This window comes from Palaemon carinicauda, chromosome 8 (assembly GCF_036898095.1).
Source record: "Palaemon carinicauda isolate YSFRI2023 chromosome 8, ASM3689809v2, whole genome shotgun sequence".
Taxonomy (NCBI): Eukaryota; Metazoa; Arthropoda; class Malacostraca; order Decapoda; family Palaemonidae; genus Palaemon; species Palaemon carinicauda.
In genome coordinates this window covers 39,994,408-40,021,944 of record NC_090732.1, presented here as the reverse complement: position 1 = coordinate 40,021,944, position 27,537 = coordinate 39,994,408, and the positions used below count along the sequence as shown (strand labels likewise).

Below are 27,537 nucleotides of genomic sequence, written 5' to 3'. Positions count from 1 at the left end.
GCGTCGGTTGTGGTGGTTTCTTTCTTGATAGAATGTTGATCTCGTCGTCCTCGGGGGCCATTGCCGAGGAGTCTATGGAAGAGCAGCTGCTGAAGGAGGAGAACGGAGGCGGCGTTGACGATGATGCTCCGAGGCGAGATGCTTTGGAGGCCTCGTGGAGCTTCTGAGCCTTTGACATGAGTTCGTTCATCGGGAGCGTGTCGGCGTCTGTCAATTGGGCCCGTACGTCCTGTGGTAGGCGTCGAAGAAAGATCTCGCGAGATAAGCTAATTTCACGTCGTCGGCCGTTGCTGTCTGTTTCGGGGAGCATGAGGAGGCCGGTTAGCTCGTCCCACGCCTCGACAGGAGAGGTGTCACCCATGGGCTTGCCGGCGAGGTCCAGTACTTTCTGTGCCCTTGCTGAGACGGAGAGGGAGTAGATACCGATGAGTTTCGTTCTCAGGTCGTCGTATGAAACTTGGCCGGCCTGGGCGTCGAGCCATGGGGAAATCTTGTCGAATACTTCTTCAGGTATGGAGGTGAGAACGATGTCGGCCTTGGCGCAGGAGTCGCTGAGTCTAGCGACGCGGAACAGTACGTCCGCTCTCAGGAACCAGGAAGCGGTGTTGTGTTGAGAAAAGGGCGGCAGTTTGACTTTGGGCGTGGAGGCGAGGCCGTTGGGTGCGATGGGCGTGTTGCTTCCTGCATCGTGGCCAGACGACGAGTCGGCGAAGAGGTGAGAAGTTGATATGTCGGTTAAGCTCATCCTACTGCCTTACGTTCACCGAAGTGTGGGAGAACCAAAGGCAGGTTCGTGCCTAAGGTAACGGAGTATTTAGAAGGTAGCACGGCCGTAATAAGTCCGTTAATGGCAAAGCCAAAACCGCTGATGCTACTTTCAACTCCGGGGTCACTAGTTGTAAGGACAGTGAGACAAGCGTCACCAAGATCAACTGATACTTTATTTGAATGCGCACGGAAATACATTACAAGGTGCGGACGGAAACGTAGGATGACGTTGGCGCCAAGTCAGATTGAAGTGCCCGCCAAAATATATGTGTTTTCTTACAATTACAAATATATGAATTATGGGTTAACAAAAACATGTTATGAAACGATACATATATCAAAATGTAGCTCTGGTAGAGCGGAATATATATACATAGGACACCACAGTGTGGCGAAGAGAGAATTTAAATAAATAAGTAGTTTGTCGATTTTCTGGACGACGAAGGGATCGGTGTCCTTACAGTATCTTATCAAGTGGTCCTACCAGTATCAATTTATGCACCAGAAACTTGGAGCCTTACTAAAGCCTTAGAACATAAGCTAGTTACAATTCAAAGAGTTATGGAAAGAATAATGATGGGATTAACACTAAGAGACAGAAAAACCACATGGATATGAGAGCAAATTAAAGTAGAGGATATTCTAACAACATGTAAAAAATGGACATGGGCCTCTTCTTGGAGCATTTATTATATACACACACACACATACATACACATATAAATAGACAATAAATGGACATTAAGAATAACAGGATGGGTCCCCATATATTAAAAAAGAAGCAGGATAAGGAAAAGAAGACGATGGGTTGACCAACTAAGAAAGTTTACAGGTGTGGCCTGGCATAAAAAGGCCATAAACAGTCGGGGTGGAAGAACATGTCTGATGCCTTTTTTTCTGCATTAGACTAGGAACGGCTGTTGATATATATATATATATATATATATATATATATATATATATATATATATATATATATATATATATATATATATATATATTGCAGGTAGTAGGTTGGCCATGGCACCAGCCGGCCGTTGAGATACTACCGCTAGAGAGTTATGGGGTCCTTTGACTGGTCAGACAGTACTACATTGGATCCTTCTCTCTGGTTACGGTTCTTTCCCTTTGCCTACACATAAACCGAATAGTCTGGCCTATTCTTTACAGATTCTTCTCTGTCCTCATACATACGACAACACTTAGATTACCAAACAATTCTTCTTCACCCAAGAGGTTAACTACTGCACTGTAATTGTTCATTGGCTTCTATCCTCTTGGTAAGGGTAGAAGGGACTCTTTAGCTATGGCAAGCAGCTCCTCTAGGAGAAGGATACTCCAAAATCAAACCATTGTTCTCTAGTCTTGGGTAGTGCCATAACCTCTGTACCATGGTCTTTCACTGTCTTGGGTTAGAGTTTTCTTGCTTGAGGGTAGTACACTCGGGCACACTATTCTATCTAATTTCTCTTCTTCTTGTTTTTTAAAAGTTTTCATAGGTTGTACTGTATATGAAATATTCATTTTAATATTGTTACCCTTCTTAAAATATTTTATTTTTTCCTTGTTTCCTTTCTTCACTGGGCTATTTTCCCTGTTGGGGCCCCTGGGCTTATAGCATCATGCTTTTCCAACTAGAGTTGTAGCTTAGCTATTAATATATGTATATATATATATATATATATATATATATATATATATATATATATATATATATAATAATAATAATGATAATAATAATAATAATAATAATAATGATAAGAATAGGGAAGTGGGAAATATGGGGAAAGGAAGAGTACCCCTGGATACAATCCAGTTTATAGCTCAAAGGCAGGTACTCGGGATGGGAAAGATTAAGGAAATGGGGAGAAAGAGAAGTACAGGAGAAGAATAAAAGAGAGGGGCAGACCCTCTTGCGATATTAGGGAATTGGTATTATTATTAGATTATAGTTGTGTGTATATATATATATATATATATATATATATATATATATATATATATATATATATATATATATATATATATATATACAACTATAATCTAATAATAATAATTGGTATTATTATTAGATTATAGTTGTATATATATATATATATATATATATATATATATATATATATATATACTCATTATATGTATTATAATAGAATAAGTGTAGCCTACATGTAAAAGTATATCTTGGTATATATATATATATATATATATATATATATATATATATATATATATATATATATATATATATATATATAATTTCATAAAATGTATATCTTGAAAAATTTTCATATAACCTTTGATTGTTTGATACCGATCTGGTGATGATTGTTACACATTTACACAAGTTTCTCATAAAGACGTCACGTGACGTAATGACATATTTACGCAGAAAACGTTAGTGTATTTGAGAGTGGCGGTCGAAAAAGTCATGAATAATCTTATGGAATGCCTCTCGACGAACTTTGCGATATTTCCCTGGTAAGTTATGTGTGTTATTATGTTGCAACAAGTCTATGACTTATTTTATATTGTTTTTGCAATAATTATTCAGTTGAAATTAAGTGAAAATCCTTGAAACGTGTAACAAGTGGCTTAAAAGGTATTTGTTTGTTGTCAGCTGGGTTGCGTTCACATGTAGTGCAGTTCTCTTAGTGAAAAGTATTTTTGTGGAAACTTTGTTTTGAAGTCTGACATTAGCGATATAATTCACGCATTTGTCTGCATATTTTCGATATCAATATTTATGGCTATATTGTATCTAAATATGGTGAAATTTTATATATGTTTATGAATTTAAAAGGCTAATTAAAACTTTTAAGGGCGCTTTCTTTATGGACGTAGATGGATAGTGAACGAGACTGTCAGTTTTGTTTTGGTTTCCGCGGTTGTATTTGAATGGAAATGTCAAACAAATCATATAGAATTTGATTATGGAAAAATTTATGCTTTTGTCGACTTACTTTCATATTATTCTGTTTGAGTTAAACCTTGAGTCTATTATGGAAGATTGTGAAAAATTAAAAGGGAAAATATTTAATGGAATGCTGGTTGCTAGGCTATGAACAACACCTTATAACACTTTGATTAGTTCGATGTATCTTTTAATTTCTCTTTGGTAATTAGGGTATTACTAATTTGTAGTGGTCGCCTTACGATATATATTTTACATCATATTTGAAGATTAACTAGGGCTTCACTTGATTAGCATACATTCGTTCCATACGAGTTTTATTTATACCTAGAGGTAGTTTCCTTTAAGGTTTAAAGGCCACTCCGGTAGCAGAGGTAAGGGACAGGACAATGCCCTAGAAACAGAGCATGTATACATGTCATCTGCACCCGAGCCCCTTCTTTATCAAACTAGGGCCAGGAAGGGCCGGGCAATGTCTTTTGATTATTTGGCAAGTAGACCTATTGGCTCCACCAAACTCCCCTTTCCATAGCTCTCAAGGACAGTGAGGTTGGAGAAACCATCGAGTTTGAACGGGCCTCAAACTTTCGTCCCAACATATTCCGAGACAAATGTTTTAAATGTTATCATGGTGAGAGTTTCTGTTGAATAAACTTAGATCTGTAATGACATTGACAGAGAAACCATAGTTATGGGTACCATGAGGGCTATTAAAGTTGTAGCCTATCCTGGTGGTCTTATACCATAGGCTGAGCTTGTTTAATTTATTTTAATTACATCTTAAATTACTCTTTTAAATCTATCATCATATAGTATTGAAATACCAGGAGGATATTTACAAACTAAGATACGTTTTGAAGACTGGTAATGTTGTTATTAGTGGGTAGAGGATTTGATATTTATTTTATATTAATTTGCTACCCAAATTATGAGTTGGCCAGCATGGTTTCTCTATTTCAATAATACATATGCATATCCCATGGCTGTTCTTTGAATAGCTCGATGATGTACGTATTAATGTGCTAGGTCAACGTCTGACCAACAGTATCAGTAAACTTGCACAATATGTTTTCAAAAGGCTTAAAACTTCCTGATTAAGATACCATACAGTATAGGTTAGAACTGTTAAAGATGATACTTTACACTTAGGGATTTAGTTTCTGTACGATATGTTTTTCGGCCATTGAGTATCTTGCAATAAACTGTGGTCACCAGGACGTTGTCTCCTTGCAAATCCAACATGGCGCAGTGAGTAGGATCGGAACCAAGCCATGCCCCAGATACATCAACCACCCCAGGCCACGCCGAGGCGTGCCTCACCTGCGATGCCAAGGGCCTTGTCACAGGCCGTGATGCAAGCACAGACGTTAATTGCAGACCAGCAACGTGCCATCCGTTCCCTTCAGGATGCCCTTCCCGGTTCCGGAGCACGTGCCAGTAAAGTTCCTGTCTCTGCTGCCCCTGAGAAGTGCGATGCGGTAATGTCCTCGGCAGCGTTCAGATTTTGGAGACGTTCGATGACGTGTTGGATCCACCTTAACAAGTTCCCACCGCAGGATGTTGTCCTGCACATTAGGCTCAACTGTGTGCCGGCGTTGCAACGTGCGCTGGACACTGGGTATTCAGATGCCAAATGGAACGCCCTCGCCCCAGACGCGGCTCTGGATGCCATCGGGAATATTGTGTTGCGGTTGTCGAATCAGGCAGTGCAGTGGTCTGAATTCTTTGCCCTCGCACAAGGGCGCGAGGAGTCAGTGAGCGACTATTTTTCGAGGTGTGCTCAGAAGGCCACCGACTGTGATTTTCAGTGTCCTAAATGCGGGGAGTGCTTGATAGAATACATGCTGTTGCGGAAAATAATGGTAGGCCTCAGTGATCCTGTATTAAAAAGGCACGTTTTTCAGGCATGTGATACATTTAAAAGTGTAGATGCCCTTCAGGCCCTGTGTTGCACCTTCGAAGCTGCACGCCAAGTCGTTGAAAGTGTCCCGCCCGTCGCTATCGGTGAGAGGGAGTCTGCTGGCTCCTCGAGTGATGACGTCACAGGCAGTGATGACGTAGAGCCAGACGTCGCGGTGTTGCGCGGCAACTTCAATGCAAAGCGTTGCGGAAATTGGGGGGCGCCATCCGTTTGGTCGAGCGTTGTGTCCAGCAAAAGGTATGACGTGCCACGGGTGCCAAAGGTAGGGCACTTTCAGAAATCCTGCAGAAGTACGAAGGAAGCGCCGCTTGCCTCGAGTTTAGTGATTGTTGCAGACACACACCTCTCCCCCCCTCCCTACAATCAAGGCTTGTGTTTCCCATAGGAACTGGAATTCAGTATCGACACTCGTCGTAGCAGATACAGGAACACAGACCTGCGTTGCCGGACCCACGATTCTCTCAAGCCTGTAAATAAATTCCCTCGAGTTGCAGCCGCGAATAGGTCTGAGGGACGTAGCTAATCTCCTAGTGAGATGTCTCGGATCAATGGCATGCTTCATTGATATAGGTGGGCGACACACGATGCAGGAGGTGTACTTTGTGCCGACGGCCAAGAACTTCTATGTATCACTGAATGCTTGTAAGGAGCTGGGAATAGTACCGCCTGGCTTCCCTCACCCCTACCATCTCGTTGCATCAGCTGATGTGTTTAACGAAGAAGTCGCACGGCCTAACTCCCCTAAGACAATGAAACCAGCCACAGGGTGGAGGAGAATATACCAAGACTTGAGGAATGGTTATTACGGCATTTCTCATCAACAACCTTTAACACAACCAGGGAACCTTTACCTGTAATGACGGGCAAGCAGCACCACATCCATTTGTTGCCTGATGCCGTGCCTTATGCCTGTCTCACACCCGCAACAATCCCTAAGCATTGGGAAGAGGAGGTCAAGGCTCAACTTGACGAGGACGTTCGGAAGGGTGTGATAGAACCAGTCCCGGTGGGGGATGCAACGGAATGGTGTACGAGGATGGTCGTCGTAGCCAAGAAGACGGGCCAACTTCGCCGCACAGTAGACTTCCAGTGCCTTAACGCCCACTGTCTTCGTGAGACTCATCATACACCGGCACCCTTCGACATGATTTCAAGCATCCCCATTCACACGTATAAGACTACGGAGGACGCCCATTGGGGTTTCCATCAAGAGGAATTGGACGAGGACAGCTGCCCACTCACGACCTTCATCACCCCATGGGGATGATACCTTTATCGTAGAACACCCATGGGTCACTGTTCGGCGTCCGACGCCTACACAAAAAGGTTCGATGATGCCCTGCAAGACGTCACCAGAAAGCATAAATGCATTGACGACACTTTGCTATACGATCACAGCATCGAAGAGGCGTTCTGGCATGTATATGAATTCCTGTCAACGTGTGCCTCTGCAGGTATCACACTCAAGCCCGAGAAGTTTAAATTCTGCAAGAGAGAGGTTACTTTCGTCGGTTATCACCTGGGATGGGAGTCATACAAGCCCGCAGACGAACGACTAGACGCCATTCGTAACTTCCATATGCCAGAGAAGCCCTCCATCACGGATATTAGGTCGTGGTTTGGATTCGTGAATCAATTAGCTCCCTTTCTTGTAACGGCACCCATCATGGAGCCCTTTAGGGACCTCCTCAGAAAACCCACCGGAAAAAACGTCTACTGGGATAGCCAGCTACGTGACAAACTCCGGCAGGCACAGGAGGTCTTCTGTCAATTAGCCAAGGACGGCTTGGCATATTACGACAAGACACGCCCTACGACGATAATGACGGATTGGAGCAAGGAAGGCATTGGTTTCGTAGTCCTTCAGCAGTATTGCGTTTGTCAGTCAGCTGACAGCCCCTTCTGTTGCAAGGGCGGCTGGCGCCTTGCCCTGTGTGGTAGTCGACACCTCACCCCCTCTGAAGCTGGGTATGCCCCCGTAGAAGGAGAAGCCCTGGCAGTTACCTGGTGCTTGCGGAAGGCCAGGTTGTTCCTACTTGGGTGTCCTAATCTTACCATCATCACGGACCACCGTCCACTCGTCAAACTGCTGGGTGACAGAGCCCTCAAGGACGTCATCAATTCAAGATTATTCAACCTGAAAGAGAAGACACTCCAGTTCAAGTTCCACATGAAATACCTGCCCGGAAAAAGGAACACCGCCGCGGATTTTCTTTCAAGGTACCCGACCATGCGAGCATCCCACGAAGCTTCCGACGTGGATTTGGAGGACGACATTCAAGTGGCAGTGGCATGTGCAACCGTGGCTGCCTTGGAACCGGACATCATCGTGTTGGATGAAGACTGCGTCAAGAGCGCCGCATCTAACGACCCTGTATATCGGCTTTTGCTTGCCAGGGTTGCAGCGGGCAACTGGCCCCAACAGAAATCGCAAGAACTTCCCTGCCTTTGTCTCTACTTCAGCGTTCGGGATCGGCTAGCCATCAACCAGGATCTGGTGACATACTCAGTGGACCAAGGATGTGTTTGTTTGGTCATCCCCGAGGATTTACGCCGCCAGGTAGCCGCTAACCTACACACAGGACACCAAGGCCTCGACTCTATGCTTAGAAGAGCCAGGCAGTCGGTCTATTGGCCGGGAATAGAAGGGGACCTTCAGCATCGCCATGCCCAATGCACTTCATGCGATGAACACGCCCCCTCTCTGCCTCCTGAAGAAATGATGCACACGCCCCCTGCGGAATACCCTTTCCAACAAGTCGTCGCAGATATGTTCCAGATAGAAGGCAGTGTATACATGGTGTATGCAGATAGACTAACAGGTTGGTTAGAAGTAGCTCATTTCCCCAATGGTGTCACGTCTAACAAAATCAGCAATCACCTTCGATCATATTTCTCGCATTGGGGAGCCCCGGAACAAATGTCAACTGTCGGAGTTACGAACTTGGCCAGCGAGGAGATGGGGAGTCAAGGTCCGGCTGTCGTCGGCCCAGTATCCCCAGTCTAATGGCAGGGCAGAAGCAGCTGTCAAATCGGCAAAGAGGCTACTCCTAGAAAACACGTTAAAGGGTGGAGCCCTTGAGTCGGACAAAACGGCCCTGGCGATACTTCAGTATCTCAACACGCCATCTCAGCTTGCAACGGGTCGCCAGCTGCGCGATGGGGTACTGACGGCCAAGAGACACCTGTTAGTAGACAGACATTGGAGGCAAACGATACGTCGAAGGGAGTTACAAGTGGCAAGGTCGCAGGAGTTGATGCGCATCCCTGGCACTACCAGAAGACTGCCGCCCATCGAACTAGGTACCCATGTACGCATACAAAACCAAGCAGTGGGATAGAACGGGCATAGTAACGGAAACAAAGCCCCATCGTCAGTACACCGTCAAGCTCAACGGGAGTGGCAGGCTATCAAAAAGGAATAGACGACACCTGAGAGTCATCGCTCCGCCCTCTGGCACGCCCGTGTCTCAGCACGGGACCTCCGCAAGCCATACCCCAACACAACAGGTGACACACCCCATACAGGAGCCCAACGTCATTAGTAGGCCGAGAAGGGCCGCCGGTAAACCCAAGTGGCTCAAAGACTTTGTAGAATGATGTTATTATCTGTTGTATGTAATTGCATCAGGAATTGATATTTCTTTCCAGAGAATTTATGTATTTATTTTGTTTTTGTGTATGTATCGAAAAGATAGCTTTAATTTTTTTTTTCTCATTTCTCATTGATTTAGTGACATTTCCCCCTTTCATTTTTGCCATGTATAAGTACGTTCTTGAGGGGGGGATGTACGGTATGTTCCGGTATTTCCCACTTTCATTTTTTTTTTTTTTACCATGTATAAGTATAATCTTGAGGGGGGGATGTACGATATGTTTTTCGGCCTTGCGCTGCCGAGCATGTATCTGCATACGCTGTTGCGAGTCAGATGGCTCTTGAGTATATTGCAATAAAGTGTGGTCACCAGGACGTTGTCTCATTGCAAATCCAACAGTTTCATATAATTTCAGCAGTTCAAAATACAGGATGAGAAATTTGATAAACTTTGTACCTTTGAGCCAGGAATTGTAAGGTAACGGTTTGAGTGATCAGCGGTGTGTTTGGATTGAGAATATGTAGGACACTGACTTCAGTCAACATTTTTATTTGTTATTACTGTACTTGTTAACTGAGAAATATCAATAAATGCCAGCAAATGATTAATAATGTTAATTTGTTCCGTAACTGAAATACAAACCACGCTATTTAATATGGGTATTACTTTCGGCGTAGCTGAAATGACGAGCCATTAGAATTTTAACGAGGGTTTACTACCCCCTTGCTAGTTAGCGAGGGGGTAGGGAGGGGTAGCTTGCTACCCCTCCCCCCCTCACACACCTGTGATTAGCCCACTTTGCTTTTGGCTCGGGTGACGTGTCTGCTCCCACCCTCGCTTATGACAGCCTTTGATCTTTGTTTTTTGCTTTTTCTTTTTAGTGTGTTTGGAAGTTGGCCTCTACCATGCGGAAGTGTCCCGGCTTACCTGACCGCCCTTGTGGAACGTTTATGTCGGCGGTGGACACAGACCCTCACACCTTATGTCCTTATTGCAGGGGCCAACGGTGTGAAAGAAATAAAGTATGTGGTGAGTGTAGGGAGTGGTCTACCTCCCAGTGGGAGAGGTTTTCCCGGCGCCGGAAGAAGAAGTCCAAACGGGATATTTCTCCTTCAAGGGTTTCCTTGAAGAGAAAAAATCCCAAGGACTCTTCTTCCGTGGCCCGAACCTCCTCCGAAGCTCCCACTCGATCGTTCTCTCCCGAGGGGCCGTCGAGTGGTAGCGTAGGCCGTACTTACGTTCACCAACCTCGGGGTTCGGGAGAGGGAGTTGCCTCCCATAGCAAGGCAGCTCCTCCTCATATTTCTGATAATGTGTCTAACAATGATTTATTGCAGCTTTGGGCTTCCTTGGGGCTTCAGGGTTCGCCCTCCAAGGAAGCCCTGTTTGACATAATCAGGTTGGGGGCTGTTGTCAAACAGTCGTTGGCGGTAGCAGAGGTTGATCCTCTGTCTATCGTCGACGTTGTTGTGGCAGGGGCTTCCGACTAGTTAGGTCAAAGCCCTGCTATTGTTCCTGATGCAGCTGATGGCTTAGTTCCCCCCTCCGAACATCTTTCGAGGGAGGAGCCAAGTCCAACGGTCTCTCCTGCAGGTGATTCTCCCACTCGTGGGAGTTCACTGACAGAGACTCCTCTTCGGAGGACTGCCGATGGTCTGCCTGCTGCCCCCAGAGGACGTTCAGACGGAAAGCTCGCCTTCCTCTTCGCCGTAGAGGACTTCCTTCTCCCCACAAGGGAGTTAGGAGGGGCCTCTTCGGTTCTTCGTCTTCGCAGTCCCCCGCAGAGGATCCTCCTCGCCGTGCACCGACTGTTGCAGCTGTGTCCCTGGACCTCTCTGCAGATCGTTCACGATCTCCTTCGCCTGCCAGACCTGCTGACCTTCCATCTCCGTTCCTGGCCGCTGACGCGCTGTGGGCGCCCACGCACCCCGTTATCCAACGGGCATCGGTCCCTTCGGGGCAAAAGGGGCTTTCTCACATTGTGAGTAAGTCCCTCAAGCGCCAGGTATCCCCTGCGCGCCCACGCGTTATGACGTGCAAGCGCTCTCCTGCTGTTCCTGAGACTGCACTTCAGAAACCACCTGCTCCAGGGACAACGCGCCAGTGATCTCCTGTGGCTGAGACTACGCGTCAGCGCTCTCCTGTTCGCCAGCGCTCACCTGCGCGCCAGCAATCTTCTCCTCGCCAGCGCACCTCTGCGCGCCCTCATCATGATGCGCGCAATGCGCGCCCACGATCTCCTGCTCACCAGCGCTCTTCACCCACGCCCCAACGTGCACCTGCACGCCCACGATCTCCGGATCTGGGCGCAGAAGGGAAAAATCTTTCATCTCCTTCCTGTCAGCGATCTCCTACACGCCTTCGGACCTCACCTGCTCGTCAGCTCTCGCCTATGCGCCATTGCGCAGTCTCCATCACGCGCACCTGTCACAGCTCCTGCGGTGCGCCCTCCTGCGCGCCCACTCGCTAGGGGTATTTCCCTTGCGCGTGTGCGCACTCCTTCTAGAGCTCAGCGAGATCCTGCGCGCCCACACGCACGTGAGCTATCATCTCCGCGCGCGCAAGTCCTTGCACATCCTTCGGCGCCTCCTCTGCTGTCGCCAGATAACGCACCTGCGCGCCACCGATCACCTGCTCGTCAACGCGCCCTCTCGCCCACGCGGCGCAGATCACCTGCGTGCCCTGCGCGCCATCGCTCTCCTGCACGCCAGTGCTCGCCCACGCGCGCCCTCGCCATCATCTCCTTCGCCTGAGCGCGAACCAGGGAAAATCCCATCGCGCGATTCCCAACGCGATCCCCAGCGCGATTCCCATCATGATTCACAGCGCGAGCCCCCGCGCGAAGCTACAGGAACGAGAGCCTCCAGGTCGTCATCTTCACGTCTCTCTCCCCCCCCCCTTCCCCCGCAAGCGTAGATCAGCGCTTCTGCAGGAGGAGGGGAATACTCCGGATAGGTCCAGGAACCAACCTTCTTCTTCCCTTTCTTTTCAGGCAGGCCCAGTTATTTCTACTCCGAAGGATCGCCCGATCCCCTTCCCTTCAGGGGGAGTGCGCTGTCAGTAAGCAGCCATGGTTCGGGCCCCTTGTCAGAGCCGTCATGCAGACTTTCAAAGCTGCCTTCTCTGAGTTGGGCCTCAAATCAGTGGCAGCTCTGACCCCACTGAAGAGGAAGAGAGGAGTAGAAGTCATGGTAACTTCTCCCAGGGTCAAGCTGGCTCCTCGGAAGTCCTTGAGGGAGGCTCTTTCCCCCCCCAGACTTTCTCTCCCTCTCTTGTGGACGAGGATTTCCCGTCCGCAGGGGAGTCGACCGAGGTGAGACTCTCCCATCGCACCAATGGGAGAAACCCCACCTCGTGCAGGAGAATCGTCCCGGGTTGGGGCGGAGAAGAGCCCACAGACGTCGTTGTTGGAGTCCTGTATTCCTCCCCGAGGGAGCCTAAGGACTCTAAAACCATCCCCAAGTCTTCCTCAAGGATTCGACCAGAGCCAACAAGACCCGCAGAGAACGTCCATGTGTCCCCCCAAGAAGAGCCTTTGGGGACGGGAGACTTTGCTGCCATTTCTCCAGGAGGGGAGCCATAGGAGTCAGAGCATGCCTTCTAGCAGGTTCTGACCCTGATGAGGCATCTCAACGGGTTCCCGTACCCTGAGATTCCTCCTCGAGAGGGCATGGACACGGTCCTGGACCGAGTCTTTGGCACTCAGAAACCCGCTAAGGCCAGTGCGGCTTTGCCCTGGTCCCAAGGGGTGAAGAGTGCCAGGGATAAGGTTGAGGGCCAGCTCTCCGAACTCGCCTCCTCCAGCCGTTCCACTGCTGGCAACAAGCTCCTCCCTCCTCCTCGTATCCACCAGAGGAGGTATTTTGAGATCATGGAGGAGTCTTGCCTAGCTCTCCCCTTGCACCATTCGGTGGAAGTGCTCACCTAGGGAGTCCCTCTAGAGAGGCTCTCTAGCCGGCAAGTGTCTTTCTCGGCGACAGATCCTAAGTCAGGAGAAGGTTGCGAAGTGTGCCATGCAGGCTACTTTGTGGATGGACGTCTGGCTGGGGTCTCTTGGCATCCTGTTGCGATCCGAGGACCTGTCTAAGGAGAGCACCAGGAAGGCCCTGGAGACCTTTCTCCTTTCGGGCACCCACACCATTGAGTTTCTGGCCCAGCAAGTCTCGAACTTGTGGGCCAATTCCATCCTGAAACGACGTGATGCGATGGCAGAGAGGTTCCACACGAAGGTCCCAGCCGTCGAGGTCAGCAGGCTCGGACACTCTTCCCTTTTGGGGAAGAATCTGTTTGAGCCTAAAGACGTGGAACAGGCAGCTGAGAGGTGGAGGAAGTCCAATCAGGACTCTCTCCTACATAGGGCTCTTACATCAAAGCCCTATAAACCTCCAGCACCTCAACAACCTCGCCCGTCCAAGACGACGAAACCGGCAGTGGCAGCAAAGGTAACGGGTGTCGAAGCCCTTTCCTGTCAAAGACAAGAAAGGCAAAAAGTCCTCCAGGGGAGGGAAATATCCTAGAGGGAGTGGCCGAGGCCGCAAACACTAGGATTGGCAATCCCCCTGCGTGTCCACCAGTGGGGGGATGCCTACAAAGTTGCGCAATCAGGTGTGAGCAACTCGGGGCCGATTCCTGGACGATTTCCGTAATCAGTCAGGGATATCGCGTCCCGTTCACAACATCTCTACCTCCCCTGACAGCGGATCCAGTGTCGTTGAGCTCCTTTGCCATGAGATCGGCAAGGGGCCAAGCCCTACGGGCAGAAGTCAAGGCCATGTTAAAGAAGGACGCTCTCCAGGAGGTCATCGACGGTTCCCCAGGCTTCTTTAGTCGACTCTTTCTTGTAAGGAAGGCGTCTGGAGGCTGGAGACCAGTCATCGACCTCTCAGCTCTGAACAAGTTTGTCAAACAAACCCCGTTCAGCATGGAGACGGCAGACACGGTCAGACTTGCAGTGAGACCACAAGACTTCATTTGTACTCTGGACCTGAAGGATGCGTACTTCCAGATCCCAGTCCATCTGTCTTCAAGGAAGTACTTAAGATTCAGCCTAGACAACAAGATCTACCAGTTCAAGGTGCTGTGTTTCGGTCTCTCCACAGCACCTCAGGTATTTACCAGAGTGTTCACCCTGATTTCTTCGTGGGCACACATGATCGGCATCCGTCTCCTCCGTTATCTGGACGACTGGCTGATCCTAGCAGACTCGGAGTCGACCCTTCTTTGACACCGAGACAAGCTTCTGGGACTTTGCCAAGATCTAGGGATCATGGTAAATCTCGAGAAGTCTTCTCTGCTTCCAACTCAGCGACTAGTATATCTAGGCATGATATTGGACACCAATCTCCACAAAGCCTTCCCATCAGACGACAGGATAGCAAGGCTGAGGAGAGTCGCAGATCCTTAACTCAGACGAGAAGAACTCCCAGCCCAATCGTGGTTACGTCTCCTCGGTCTCCTTTCTTCCCTGGCCCGTCTAGTTCCAAACGGTCGCCTCAGGATGAGATCCCTGCAATGGCGACTCAAGTCTCGGTGGAATCAAGGACACGATTCCCCGGACGTCATGGTCCTGCGGAATGGACGGACCTTCAGTGGTGGGTGACAGACGAGAACCTACGAAAGGGTGTGGATCTTCTCGTCCTCCCCCCGGATTTGATGCAGTTTTTGGACGCCTCAAAGAAAGGGTGGGGGGCCCATGTTCTGAACCACAGGACCTCAGACCTCTGGTCAGAATCACAAAAGTGCCTCCACATAAATCTGCTAGAAATGAAGGCCGTATTCTTGACACTTCAACAGTTCCAACAGTACCTGGCGGGTCACTCTGTGGTGGTGATGAGCGACAACACCACGGTAGTGGCTTACATCAACAAGCAGGGAGGTACCTTTTCAGAGCAGCTATCCCATCTGGCAGTAGAGATACTGAGATGGACCGAAGTCCACTCGCACTATCAGCTCGTTTCATTCCAGGATAGAGGAATGTGCTCGCCGACAGTCTGAGCAGGGCATCCCAGATAGTGAGTACCGAGTGGTCTTTGGATCGTCTAGTAGCCAACAAAATCCTGACTTTGTGGGGTTCCCCGACGGTGGATCTGTTCGCGACAGCTTTGAATTTCAAGCTTCCGCTTTTCTGCTCCCCAGTCCCGGACCCCAAGGCTCTATGGCAAGATGCTTTCCAACAACGGTGGGACAACATCGACGTATACGCCTTTCCCCCGTTCTGTCTGATGAGGAGGGTACTCAACAAGACCAGAATATCGGTCAACCTTTCAATGACCTTGATAGCTCCGCTATGGCATCACGCAGAGTGGTTTCCGGACCTTCTGCAGCTCCTGATGGAACTCCCGAGAGAACTTCCTCCACGACACAAGTTACTCAAACAACCACACGCCAACATCTTTCACAAAGCCGTAGCTTCGCTGCGGCTTCACGTCTGGAGACTATCCAGCATCTCCTCACAGAGAGAGGCTTTTCGCAACAAGGTGCGGAGAGGATGTCTCGACACCTGCCAAAGTCATCCGCAGGGGTCTACCAGGCGAAGTGGAGAGTTTTCTGTGGTTGGTGTCGTGGAAGTGGTATCTCTCCACTCGATGCCACTATTCCAGCAATAGCGGAGTTTCTCGTGTATTTGCGGGAAGAAATGCGCCTTTCGGTCTCGGCAGTGAAAGGCTATCGCTCAGCCTTAAGTCTTGCCTTCAGGCTCAAAGGAATGGACATTTCCTCTTCGCTGGAACTTTCTTTACACATACGAAGTTATGAACTTACCTGCCCTCAGTCGGAAGTGAGACCTCCTCCATGGAACGTGGATCGAGTTCTCAGGTCTCTTAAGAGACCTCCCTTCGAACCATTACGCCAGGCCTCTGATCGCCACCTGACTTGGAAGATGGTGTTCCTACTTGCTTTAGCCTCGGCCGAGTGAGTCGGCGAACTTCATGGTCTCTCGTATGACATCGCCCATTCAAGGGGATTGGGGGAGGTAACGTTCAGATTCGTCCCTGAGTTTGTTGCTAAGACTCAAAATCCAGGAGTGCCGGACCCTCGGTTCGACTCTTTCCGGATCTCGAGTCTTCGTTCTGTAACAGATGACCCAGACCATCTCCTACTGTGCCCAGTGAGGAGTCTGAGGCTCTATCTTAAGAGAACAGCTGCAATTCGTCCTCGGGTGCAGGCATTGTTTGTGAGCACAGGTAGGACGAGGAGGAGGGTCACTAAGAATACTATCTCAGCGTGGATTCGCAGGGTTATCCATCATTCCCTGAATCCCGACCCTCCTCGTCACGTCACCCTAGTGCACACGATGTCGGGCATCGCTATGTCCCTGGCCTTCAAGAAGAACTACACAGTGACGCAGGTTTTACAAGCAGGGGTTTGGAAGCGTCAGACGACCTTCACAGCCCACTACCTGCAAGACGTGACCCACAGGAGGCTTGATACGTTTTCTATCGGCCCTGTGGTGGCTGTACAACAGCTTGTTTAAACCTCAGGCTCCTTAATGGACAATTAGCAGAAGGTTGAGGGCATTATTACCCGGTTTTAGTCTGCATGAATGAAAAGGTATGCCTGGCCCTTATTCTTTTCTTCATTCTCCCCTCTCTTGGGGAAAACAGCATCCTGGGTTCTCTGCACAGCTGACCTCAAACCACTGCAGGTAAACCATGTTTCCTTGTGTTCCTAGTATTAAGATAATACTGTCACGTCCCCATACCCTTTCGAGGTGGTATTGGGAACGTCCTATCCTAGAATTCCATCTAAAGGACTTCAGGTCAACTTCCTAGGACGAGTCACACTTCATTCCTTCACACACAAGCTTACGTAGGCCGCAGTCCTTGCAGAGCAAGGCCCTTGCGAGGTGCAGGGACTCCTTATCTCTGAGTACTAACACACTCAGATACCGAGTCCCTGGGCAAAAAGCCAAAAGCCAGTAATGGCTGGGACTTACCACCCTACCTAAGGGTTGAGTCACCCCTATTAAACAGCGTGGTTTGTATTTCAGTTACGGAACAAACGAGAAATTTGTAGATAATTTGTATTTTTTCTAACTATACAAACCTTAGCTATTTAATCAAACTTGCCCGCCAGCCCTGTCCCCCGGGAAGTCCTACCTCTAAGCAAAGTGAGCTAATCACAGGTGTGTGAGGGGGGGGGGTAAGCAAGCTACCCCTCCCTACCCCCTCGTTAGTTAGCGAGGGGGTAGTAAACCTTGGTTAAAATTCTAATGGCTCGTCATTTCAGCTACGCCGAAAGTAATACCCATATTAAATAGCTAAGGTTTGTATAGTTAGGAAAAATACAAATTATCTACGAATTTGTCATTTTAGGTAAATTCTGTTTTCCATTCTGTTCTTGATTTATAGCAGATTTTGCAAATTGTACTAGAAGAGAAACAAAGAAAATATTTACCTTACTTGTAAAGAGCCTGAAGAGAATTATAAATATTGGTAACTCTACATAGGTGGTAGTTTCTAAAGGGTATATCCTAAGTATCTAGTTAATCAGGGAGCTTATAGAAAAGTGTATCATAACTATTTGGTAGAACCCAGGTCTTAGTGAATATTTCTATCAGGCTGTTATTAGATTACTTTATAGGGCTTTGCTGGGAATGGTCAGCTTGATTTATTTATGGTATTTTATTTTTCACATGGGTTACTCTCATTCCTTTGTATCATTAAGCTAGATTTGCATGGTGGTGGACATTTAAACTGTTTAGCCTAACTTTGTCATTCATTACCCTTAGGTAATGAATGCTCTAGCAAATTGAAAGTACATTTCCCTTGAAGTAGGCTATGTGGTATGAAACCTTTCTAGTAAGCAGGAAAAGGCTTATTGCACTCAAATTCCAGAAAAGGGGTTAATGCTGATTAACAGTTTTACATATCACATTGGCAGGCCTTCAGTTGTTATAAAAAATGGGTGTTGCTTCCTATATTGAATTATCTGTTGTTAAAATCCATGAAATGTGTTGAAAAGATTTAAGTTTGAGTTGTAGTTAAACATTTGATTTTATGGGATATTATAGTTTTTTGTTGAAAACATATACTGTAATGTGCATGGTTAGGAATATTATTGGACCAAAATTTAGTTGTTCCTATATGGATACAAATCCTTGTCCTTTGATAAGAGGATGTTTTCAGCATAGCAGGAACTCAGCTAGTAAGCTTTATAATGAGGTCTTGTTAGTTACTGATGGGAGGAGGGGAAACCCCATGCCAGCACACATGAATTACTACTGTACTTTGTTTTCAGCCGCTAGATAGTACGTTTTTAAATATTTAACTTAGCCGGTGAATATATAATAACTGCAACTCTGCGGCTCGACAGACAACATACTTAAAAAACTCGCGAGCGATCGCTATGCAGGTTGCGGGTGTGCCCACCAGCGCCAACTGTCGGCCAGATACCACTCTCGAATGTAAACAAAACCTTCAATTCTTCTCTGTCGACGTTGACGACAAGACGTACTTTTACTCGCTGTAGAACCTGGAATTTTCCCATCATATTTGGTGAAGTACTTTAATTTGGTTTGAGCTTTCGCAGTACAGGTGTTTTCTTCAACATAAACTCTTGAACTCTTTTTTGAATCGGATTATTTGTTGATGACTTAGATCGTTTTTGGAATTTTCTTTGACTAATTCAAAATGGCTGACCCTTCTCAAGTTCCTAAGTTTCGAAAGTGTAATGCTAGGGACTGTAATAGGCGTCTTCCAAAGGCTTCTCTCGACCCTCATACTGTTTGTTCCAATTGTCGGGGTAAAACCTGTCAATTGGGAGATCGGTGTGAGGAATGCGTGGGCCTTTCGGAATTCGATTGGATCGAATTTGATATATACACGCAGACTAGAGAGAGATAGGGTAAGGAGAAGTTCATCTAGGTCCGTAGATTTTTCCTCTCCACATGCCCCTGAACCTAATCCTTCCCCTGTAGTGGTTGTTCCTAACCCCCTTCCTAGCACTCAGGAGCCGTCTATGCAAGACATGTTGCGTGCTATTCATGCCTTGGGGGAGAGAGTTGAGGCTTTAGCAAGTGACCGTAATCAACTCATGGCTAACGTGAAGGAACTCAAGTGCCAAAGTGCCACGGCGGAAAGTGGGAAAGTGCTTAGTGTTACGCAAAGTGTTGTGAACAGTGTTGCGACCGAGGGTTCGTCTGTTCGTGCCTGTCGTTCACCTAGTCCGGGACCTCTTGCAAGCTCCCAAGCCCAGGGGAGAAGCAATGTCGTACGACTTATGGGTTCGAGAGGCCTTGATCAGCGAACAGACGTTCCCTCTTTGGTATCAGGCGGATCTCGTCAAGATCGCCCCTACCATAAGACGAGAGAGCCCATTTTTACCTCGTCGTCCGAAGGCGTTTCACGTAAGAAACCATGGAGCAAGGTCTCTAGACCTTTGAAACGCAAGTCGGTCCCTTCAGGACAAGTCCAACGTCCCGGATGTAGTCACTGGGACAGTTCGGACCCGTTGCCGTCATCTGATGACTGCTCGCCGCCTAAGAAAGGCAAAGTTGTGCCGTCTCAGTCGCTAACCCCGTCTGTTACCGCACCCGTTTCCGTAGACCCTAAATGGGTTATACTGCAGGACATGCAGTCTAAGCTTGCGTCCCTTATAGAAGACTACAACGCAGACAAGGTTTCCGTTGAACTTAGCCGTTTTTCTCATGGAGATACTGGCCGTCAGCCATCCAAGCGTTCTGTTGTGCGTCCTGTTGACGTTGATGTAGCTTTCTCGCGTCAACCAGTTGGGGTTGTACCTCCCCCGATGCGGTCCCGTGTGGATTTCCAGCCGCACGTTGACGTTAGGCAACTCCCTGATGCGACTGGTGACGTTCAGGACGTTCACCAACCATCAAAGTTGACTTGTTTTGACGCGGTGCGTCAACCTCCGCAACCCAGTGTGGTGTTGACTGCACAACCCAGACGGTCTAAACAGTCTCGGGTGGACGCTGTGCGTCCTCGCACACCTGTTGTTGTTGACAGTTCCCAGACTGTTCAGCAGTTTCAGGACGCTGCGTCCTGCTCCGTCACTTATGCACCAGTGCGGCCGGACGCTGCGGGTCAAACGCTGCCTACCCCTTTGCCGTTTTCTCATCAGTTATCAGATGAGGAACTTTCAGATGAGGACGTTGCTGAACCCCAGCCTGAGGATCAGCCTTCAGATTTAGATGAGCCTAGAGCAGTTCCACCATCTATAGACTTTAAAAAAGTCATGCTTGTTTTTAAAGAGTTGTTCCCTGAACACTTTATCTGTGTGGCTCCTCGTTCGCCGCCGTCTGAGTTTGTTTTAGGCGTTCCTGCTGCCATGCCAGCCTTTACAAAACTCGTTCTCTCTCGCTCATCCAAGAGAGCTTTACGGCTGTTAGGCGATTGGTTGGAAACCAAGAGGAGTTTAGGGAAGACGGCCTTTGCCTTCCCCCCATCTAAACTCTCGTCTAGATCGAGCGTCTGGTATGCCACGGGAGAAGTTCTCGGCTTGGGAGTTCCTGCCTCTGCCCAGGGCGACTTCTCAAGTCTTGTAGACTCTCCCCGCCGCCTTGCCATGAGACGCTCGAAGATTAGTTGGTCATCCTCAGACCTGGACCATCTTCTTAAAGGCATCTTTAGGGCTTTTGAAGTTTTTAACTTCCTGGACTGGTGTTTGGGAGCCCTGAGTAGGAAAATCTCATCAGCCGATAGGGATGTCTCCTTACTCATTATGTCCTGCATGGACAAGGCCGTCCGCGATGGATCCAACGAGCTTGCCGCCTCATTCACGTCAGGAGTCCTAAAGAAACGAGAGTCTCTGTGCTCTTTTCTATCAGCAGGAGTGATGCCCTGTCAAAGATCTGAGCTACTCTTTGCGCCTTTGTCTAAGTTCTTGTTTCCTGAACTCTTAGTTAAGGAAATAGCCTTGTCTTTAGTGCAGAAGGACACCCACGATTTGGTTGCGTCCTCGGCTCGCAAAGTTCCCCCTTTGTCTGCCTTGTCTGCTAGACCTAGGATAGACACTCCAGCGTCCAGGTTTATTCCGCCCTTTCGTGGCAGAGCCCCCAGCAGGGGAGTTGCTCGTGCCGAAGGGAAGAGAGGAAAGAGGAAAGGATCCAAGTCCTCGCGGGGCAGAGTCTGACTGCCCGCAACTTCAGACAGCAGTAGGTGCCAGACTCAAGAACTTCTGGCAAGCCTGGGAGAAGAGAGGCGCAGATCAACAATCTGTGAGGTTGCTCAGAGAGGGGTACAAAATCCCTTTTGTACGCAGACCTCCTCTAGCGACGTCCCCCATCGATCTCTCTCCCAGGTACCGAGAGGAAGCAAAGAGAAAAGCCCTGAAACTGGAAGTGTCTCTTTTACTAGAGAAGGGAGCGGTGGTCAAAGTCTCGGACCTTCAATCACCGGGGTTTTACAACCGTCTCTTCCTAGTACCAAAGAAGACAGGAGGTTGGAGACCGGTGCTAGACGTCAGTGCTCTGAATGTCTTTGTCACAAAGACGAAGTTCACCATGGAGACCACAAAGTCAGTCTTAGCAGCGGTCAGAAAGGGAGACTGGATGGTCTCTCTCGACCTAAGGGACGCTTACTTCCACATCCCCATTCACTCAGATTCCCAACCTTTTCTGAGATTCGTCTTCGACGATGTGGTGTACCAGTTTCGGGCCCTGTGCTTTGGCCTAAGCACGGCTCCTCTCGTGTTTACGAGGCTTATGAGGAATGTGGCAAAATTCCTCCATTTATCGGACATCCGAGCCTCCCTTTATTTGGACGACTGGCTTCTCAGAGCCTCCTCCAGTCATCGCTGTCTGAAGGATCTCAATTGGACTCTAGATCTGACCAAGGAATTGGGACTCCTAGTCAACTTGGAAAAGTCCCAGCTGATCCCATCCCAAACTATTCTGTATTTAGGGATGGAGATTCACAGTCCAGTTTTTCGGGCTTTTCCGTCGGCCCCCAGAATAGATCAAGCCCTGCTCGTCATCCAAAAGATGTTGAAGAAAGAACGTTGCTCAGTCAGGAATTGGATGAGTCTGGTAGGAACGCTATCATCCCTGGAGCAATTTGTCTCGCTAGGAAGGCTACACCTCCGACCTCTACAATTCCATCTAGCTTTTCACTGGAAAAAGGACAAGACGCTAGAGGCGGTCTCGATCCCGATTTCCGAAAAGATAAAGACTTGTCTGACTTGGTGGAAAGACAATATCAGTCTACGAGAGGGTCTTCCCCTAGCAGTTCAAAAACCCAACCACGTTCTCTTCTCAGACGCATCGGACTTGGGCTGGGGCGCGACGCTGGACGGTCGGGAATGCTCAGGTCTGTGGAACTCGAGTCAGAGGAGCATGCATATCAACAGCAAGGAGCTTTTGGCAGTTCACCTGGCCTTGATAAGCTTCGAGAGTCTCCTTCGAGGTGGTGGAGGTCAACTCGGACAACACCACGGCCTTGGCGTACATTTCCAAACAGGGAGGTACCCACTCACTGACTCTGTACGAGATCGCAAGGGACCTGCTCATCTGGTCAAGAGATCGAGGCATCTCCCTAGTAACGAGGTTCATCCAGGGCGACTTGAACGTTCTAGCAGATTGTCTCAGTCGGAAAGGTCAAGTAATTCCAACCGAATGGACCCTCCACAAGGATGTGTGCAAGAGACTTTGGGCGACTTGGGGTCAACCCACCATAGATCTCTTTGCAACCTCATTGACCAAGAGGCTTCCAATCTATTGCTCTCCAGTCCCAGACCCAGCAGCAATACATATAGATGCCTTTCTCCTAGATTGGTCACACCTAGATCTTTACGCATTCCCACCATTCAAGATTGTCAACAAGGTACTGCAGAAATTCGCCTCTCACGAAGGGACAAGGTTGACGTTAGTTGCTCCCCTTTGGCCCGCGAGAGAATGGTTCACCGAGGTACTTCGATGGCTGGTAGACTTTCCCAGAAGTCTTCCTCTAAGAGTAGACCTTTTACGTCAGCCGCACGTAAAGAAGGTACACCAAAGCCTCCACGCTCTTCGTCTGACTGCCTTCAGACTATCGAAAGACTCTCGAGAGCTAGAGGCTTTTCGAAGGAGGCAGCCAGTGCGATTGCAAGAGCGAGGAGAGCTTCTACCATTAGAGTTTACCAATCGAAGTGGGAAGTTTTCCGAGACTGGTGCAAGTCAGTGTCCGTATCCTCGTCCAGTACCTCTGTAGCCCAAATCGCTGATTTTCTCTTATTCCTGAGAAAAGTTCGCTCCCTTTCAGCTCCCACGATCAAGGGCTACAGAAGCATGTTGGCCTCGGTCTTCCGGCATAGAGGCTTAGATCTTTCCAACAATAAAGATCTGCAAGACCTCCTTAAGTCGTTTGAGACCTCTAAGGAACGTCGTTTGGCTACGCCTGGGTGGAATTTAGACGTGGTCCTAAGATTCCTCATGTCAGACAGGTTTGAGCCTTTACATTCAGCCTCCCTGAAAGATCTCACTCTTAAGACTCTTTTCCTGGTATGCTTGGCCTCGGCTAAAAGAGTCAGTGAGCTTCATGCCTTCAGCAAGAACATCGGTTTTTCGTCAGAAAAAGCCACTTGTTCTCTGCAGCTTGGTTTCCTAGCCAAGAATGAGCTGCCTTCTCGTCCTTGGCCTAAATCTTTCGATATTCCTAGCTTATCGGAGATCGTAGGCAATGAACTAGAGAGAGTATTATGCCCTGTTAGAGCTCTTAAGTTCTATTTAGCTCGTACTAAACCTTTACGAGGTAAATCTGAAGCGTTATGGTGTTCGGTTAAGAAGCCATCCTTACCTATGTCAAAGAATGCTTTGTCATATTTTATCAGATTGTTAATACGAGAAGCTCATTCACACTTGAGTGAGGAAGACCGATCTTTGCTTAAGGTTAAGACGCACGAGGTTAGAGCTGTAGCAACTTCCGTGGCCTCTAAGCAAAATAGATCTCTGCAAAGTATCATGGACGCGACCTTTTGGAGAAGCAAGTCAGTGTTCGCGTCATTTTACTTGAAAGATGTCCAGACTCTTTACGAGAACTGCTACACACTGGGTCCATTCGTAGCAGCGAGTGCAGTAGTGGGTGAGGGCTCAACCACTACAATTCCCTAATTCCATATCCTTTTAATCTGTCTCTTGAAATGTTTTTTAATGTTGTTTTTATGGGTTGTTCGGAAGGCTAAGAAGCCTTTCGCATCCTGGTTGATTTGGCGGGTGGTCAAAGTCATTTCTTGAGAGCGCCCAGATTAGGGGTTTGATGAGGTCCTGTTGTATGGGTTGCAGCCCTTGATACTTCAGCTCCTGGGAGTCTGTCAGCATCCTAAGAGGATCGCTGGGCTCCGTGAGGAAGACAGACTTACAAGGCAGAGTAATCGTCTAAGTCGACTTCCTTACCAGGTACCTATTTATTTTGGTTTTGTTATATTGATAACTGTCAAAATGAAAAAACTCTTAGCTTATACGCTGTAAACATATTTAACTCTGGTCTCTACCCACCTCCTTGGGTGTGAATCAGCTATTATATATTCACCGGCTAAGTTAAATATTTAAAAATGATATTTTAATTATAAAATAAATTTTTGAATATACTTACCCGGTGAATATATAAATTAAACGACCCTCCCTTCCTCCCCAATAGAGACGCAGCGGGACGAGAAGAATTGAAGGTTTTGTTTACATTCGAGAGTGGTATCTGGCCGACAGTTGGCGCTGGTGGGCACACCCGCAACCTGCATAGCGATCGCTCGCGAGTTTTTTAAGTATGTTGTCTGTCGAGCCGCAGAGTTGCAGCTATTATATATTCACCGGGTAAGTATATTCAAAAATTTATTTTATAATTAAAATATCATATTTCGGTGACCTGATCTGGCTGTTTTGATTTCTTATAGGTCATGAGAGATGTTAAGTGTTTTGTAAGTTCTTGATAACTGTAGTTGAATGACAGTTTCTGTGTACCTGTCGATAACGACATTCTTGCTTTTTATTCCCTTGTAATGTTGAAATAGGGACGACAGTGTATATCCCAATTGAGGAATGAAGCATCGTTACAGTGGTGATATAAGGAGAACTACCAGTTATTCCTTCTCTGCTGCCGCACCTTCATCTCATAGCACTGGCAACGTATCCACAATTTCATCGGTCTTAGAGCACATTGCTTGACCCTTCTTTTTCCCCGTCTTGAATAAAAAAGTCCTTTTAGACGATAGTAGGTTGGCCAGGGCACCAGCCACCTGTTGAGATACTACCATTAGAGTTATTGGGTCCTTTGACAGTATTACATTGGACCTCTCTCTCTAGTTACGGCTTATTTTTCCTTTGCCTACACATACACTGAATAGTCTGACCTATTCTTTCCACATTCTCCTCTGTCCTCATATACCTGACAACACTGAGAATATCAAACAATACTTCTATCAAGGAGTTAACTATTGTACTGCAGTTGTTCAGTGGCTACTTTCCTCTTGATAAGGATAGAAGAGACTCTTTAGCTATGGCAAGCAGCTTTTCTAGGAGAAGGATGCTCCAAAATCAAACCATTGTTTTCTAGTCTTGGGTAGTGCCATAGCCTTTGTATCATGGTTTTCCACTGTCTTGGGGTTAAGTTCTCTTGATTGAGGGTACACTCGGGCACACTATTCCATCTTATTTCTCATCCTTTTGTTTAATTTTTAAGTTTCATAGTTTATATATGAAAGGTTTATTTTAATATTGTTAAATTCATAGAATATTTTTATTGTTTATTACTTCTCTAGTAGTTTATTTATTTCCTTATTTCCTTTCATCACTAGGCTCTATTCCCTGTTGGAGCCCTTGGGCTTACAGCATCCTGCTTTTCAAACTAGGGTTGTAGCTTAGCATGTAATAATAATAGTAATTTTCATGACTTCTACTGTTTCTCTCCCTGAGGGAGGGACAGCGTTGCCCAATCCTTCCCCAAGGATGAATGGAAAAGACGATGAGCTTTAGAGCTTCTTTGTGCGCTTACCTAGTTGCACTCTACTAGGCATTAGCATGCTACTAGCCTACTAGGTGCTCATGTCGTTTTGCGATCCCACTCCTACGGGAGTCGCCTCACCTTTTCACGATCACACAGGATGGCCTACTTACTGACTCACGATTGCTTGCTCCTACAGGTGTGCCATCTCACTTGTTCATGATTATTTGCTCCTTAGGGGGTGCCACATTACCTGTTATTGATTGTGTGCTGCTACGGGAGCACTTTCTCACCTGTTAGTGATCACGTGCTTAATCTCCTGTTCGCGATCTACCGCTCGTAAGGTAGTGTCACCTCACCTGTTTGCAGTTGTGCATGCTCTTCGGAGCTATTATCCACTCGCTCTTCGAATACTGTAAAGTCCTGCTTTTGATGTGCCCATTTCCCACCCAATAGTGAGCGCTTTATTTGCCAGTGCTTGGCTTTCCTCGTGAGAGAGCATGCTCTCCTACAAAAACCTTGGATCTCGCTATTACGTATCCACTTGTTAACATACATGTTTCAAAGAGTTTGCTCTCGCCAGCAGATTCTTATGCTGTTATTACCATATACTGTATACTGCTAGACACTAGCAGTCCCTATTGAGTGCACGCTCCTCAGATGTGGAGATCTTATGTGCCTTTCCCTTAAGGGAATTGTGATTGGCAGATTGTGCCCAAGCACATCAATCTGTTTGCTATCATACTCGCATACCTCATAGCACTTACTGTATATGATTTCTCGGCACTTGTATACACTTGACTCTGGGCTCTCATTGATTCTTCCAGTTAGCGCTTGGGCACACCTGTCGACTCGCACTCGCCTAATAACACTTACGTATTCTCACCTATAAGAGAATACTGGTGCTCAGATACATCCACTTTTTAGTGAGCACTCGGGTACATGCACCTGTTAGCAATCACGTATATTGTCTTAGAACATTACAGTCCTTTAAGAACTTGCATTTTCCTGCTTATGAGCACTCATCAGACTTGGAAGAAGATTCTCCTTGGGAAGGTGCTCATGTACAGTATAAAATATGGCTATTGTAGTACAGTACAGTATGCAAGCAGTCTCCTCTGGACTCTTGTTCTTATGAATAGACAAGCGCAATTGTACACACCATTTATTAAGGGCTTTCTTTGCAGAACTTTAAAGTTCTAGGCGCTTGTACTCACATATTGTGCCAGAGAGCCATTCTGTTGTAAATGAGAGGCGAGGTATGGGCAACTAAACTTTATTAATAAGACATCAAGCTTAAATACCAGGACTTTTGAGCAAGAATGTCTCAAAAATTCAAACAATATTATTAACGCTCTATCAGGATTATATAGGTTGGTTTATTATCATTGTAGGTTTTAGGCGATGAATAGAAACCCAGTCTTCATTGCCACGAATGTTGACAAAGAAAGCCTTTGGCGTACGACGGATCACATG

The 27,537-nt window shown here is 47.4% G+C and overlaps 2 protein-coding genes across 3 annotated transcripts in view; both read left to right on the top strand.

The window, feature by feature from the left end:
- The first annotated feature begins 3,155 nt into the window (after positions 1 to 3,155).
- Positions 3,156 to 27,537, top strand: part of LOC137645715 (rootletin-like) — a 746,485-nt gene continuing 722,103 nt past the window's right edge. For both annotated transcript variants that reach the window (XM_068378593.1, XM_068378592.1), the window contains exon 1: positions 3,156 to 3,246. In XM_068378593.1, the coding sequence (XP_068234694.1) occupies positions 3,214 to 3,246 (33 nt within the window). In that variant the 5' untranslated portion in view covers positions 3,156 to 3,213. The remainder of the gene's footprint in view (positions 3,247 to 27,537) is intronic.
- On the top strand, positions 3,295 to 6,032 carry LOC137644862 (uncharacterized). The gene has a single exon (XM_068377752.1). It carries the CDS (start codon positions 4,951 to 4,953, stop codon positions 5,983 to 5,985), a length of 1,035 nt encoding a protein of 344 aa, XP_068233853.1. The 5' UTR covers positions 3,295 to 4,950; the 3' UTR covers positions 5,986 to 6,032.

What these genes read in the sequence shown, in the direction of transcription:
- LOC137644862 (XM_068377752.1), top strand. Translation starts at nt 4,951, where the DNA reads ATGCCCCAGATACATCAACCACCCCAGGCCACGCCGAGGCGTGCCTCA.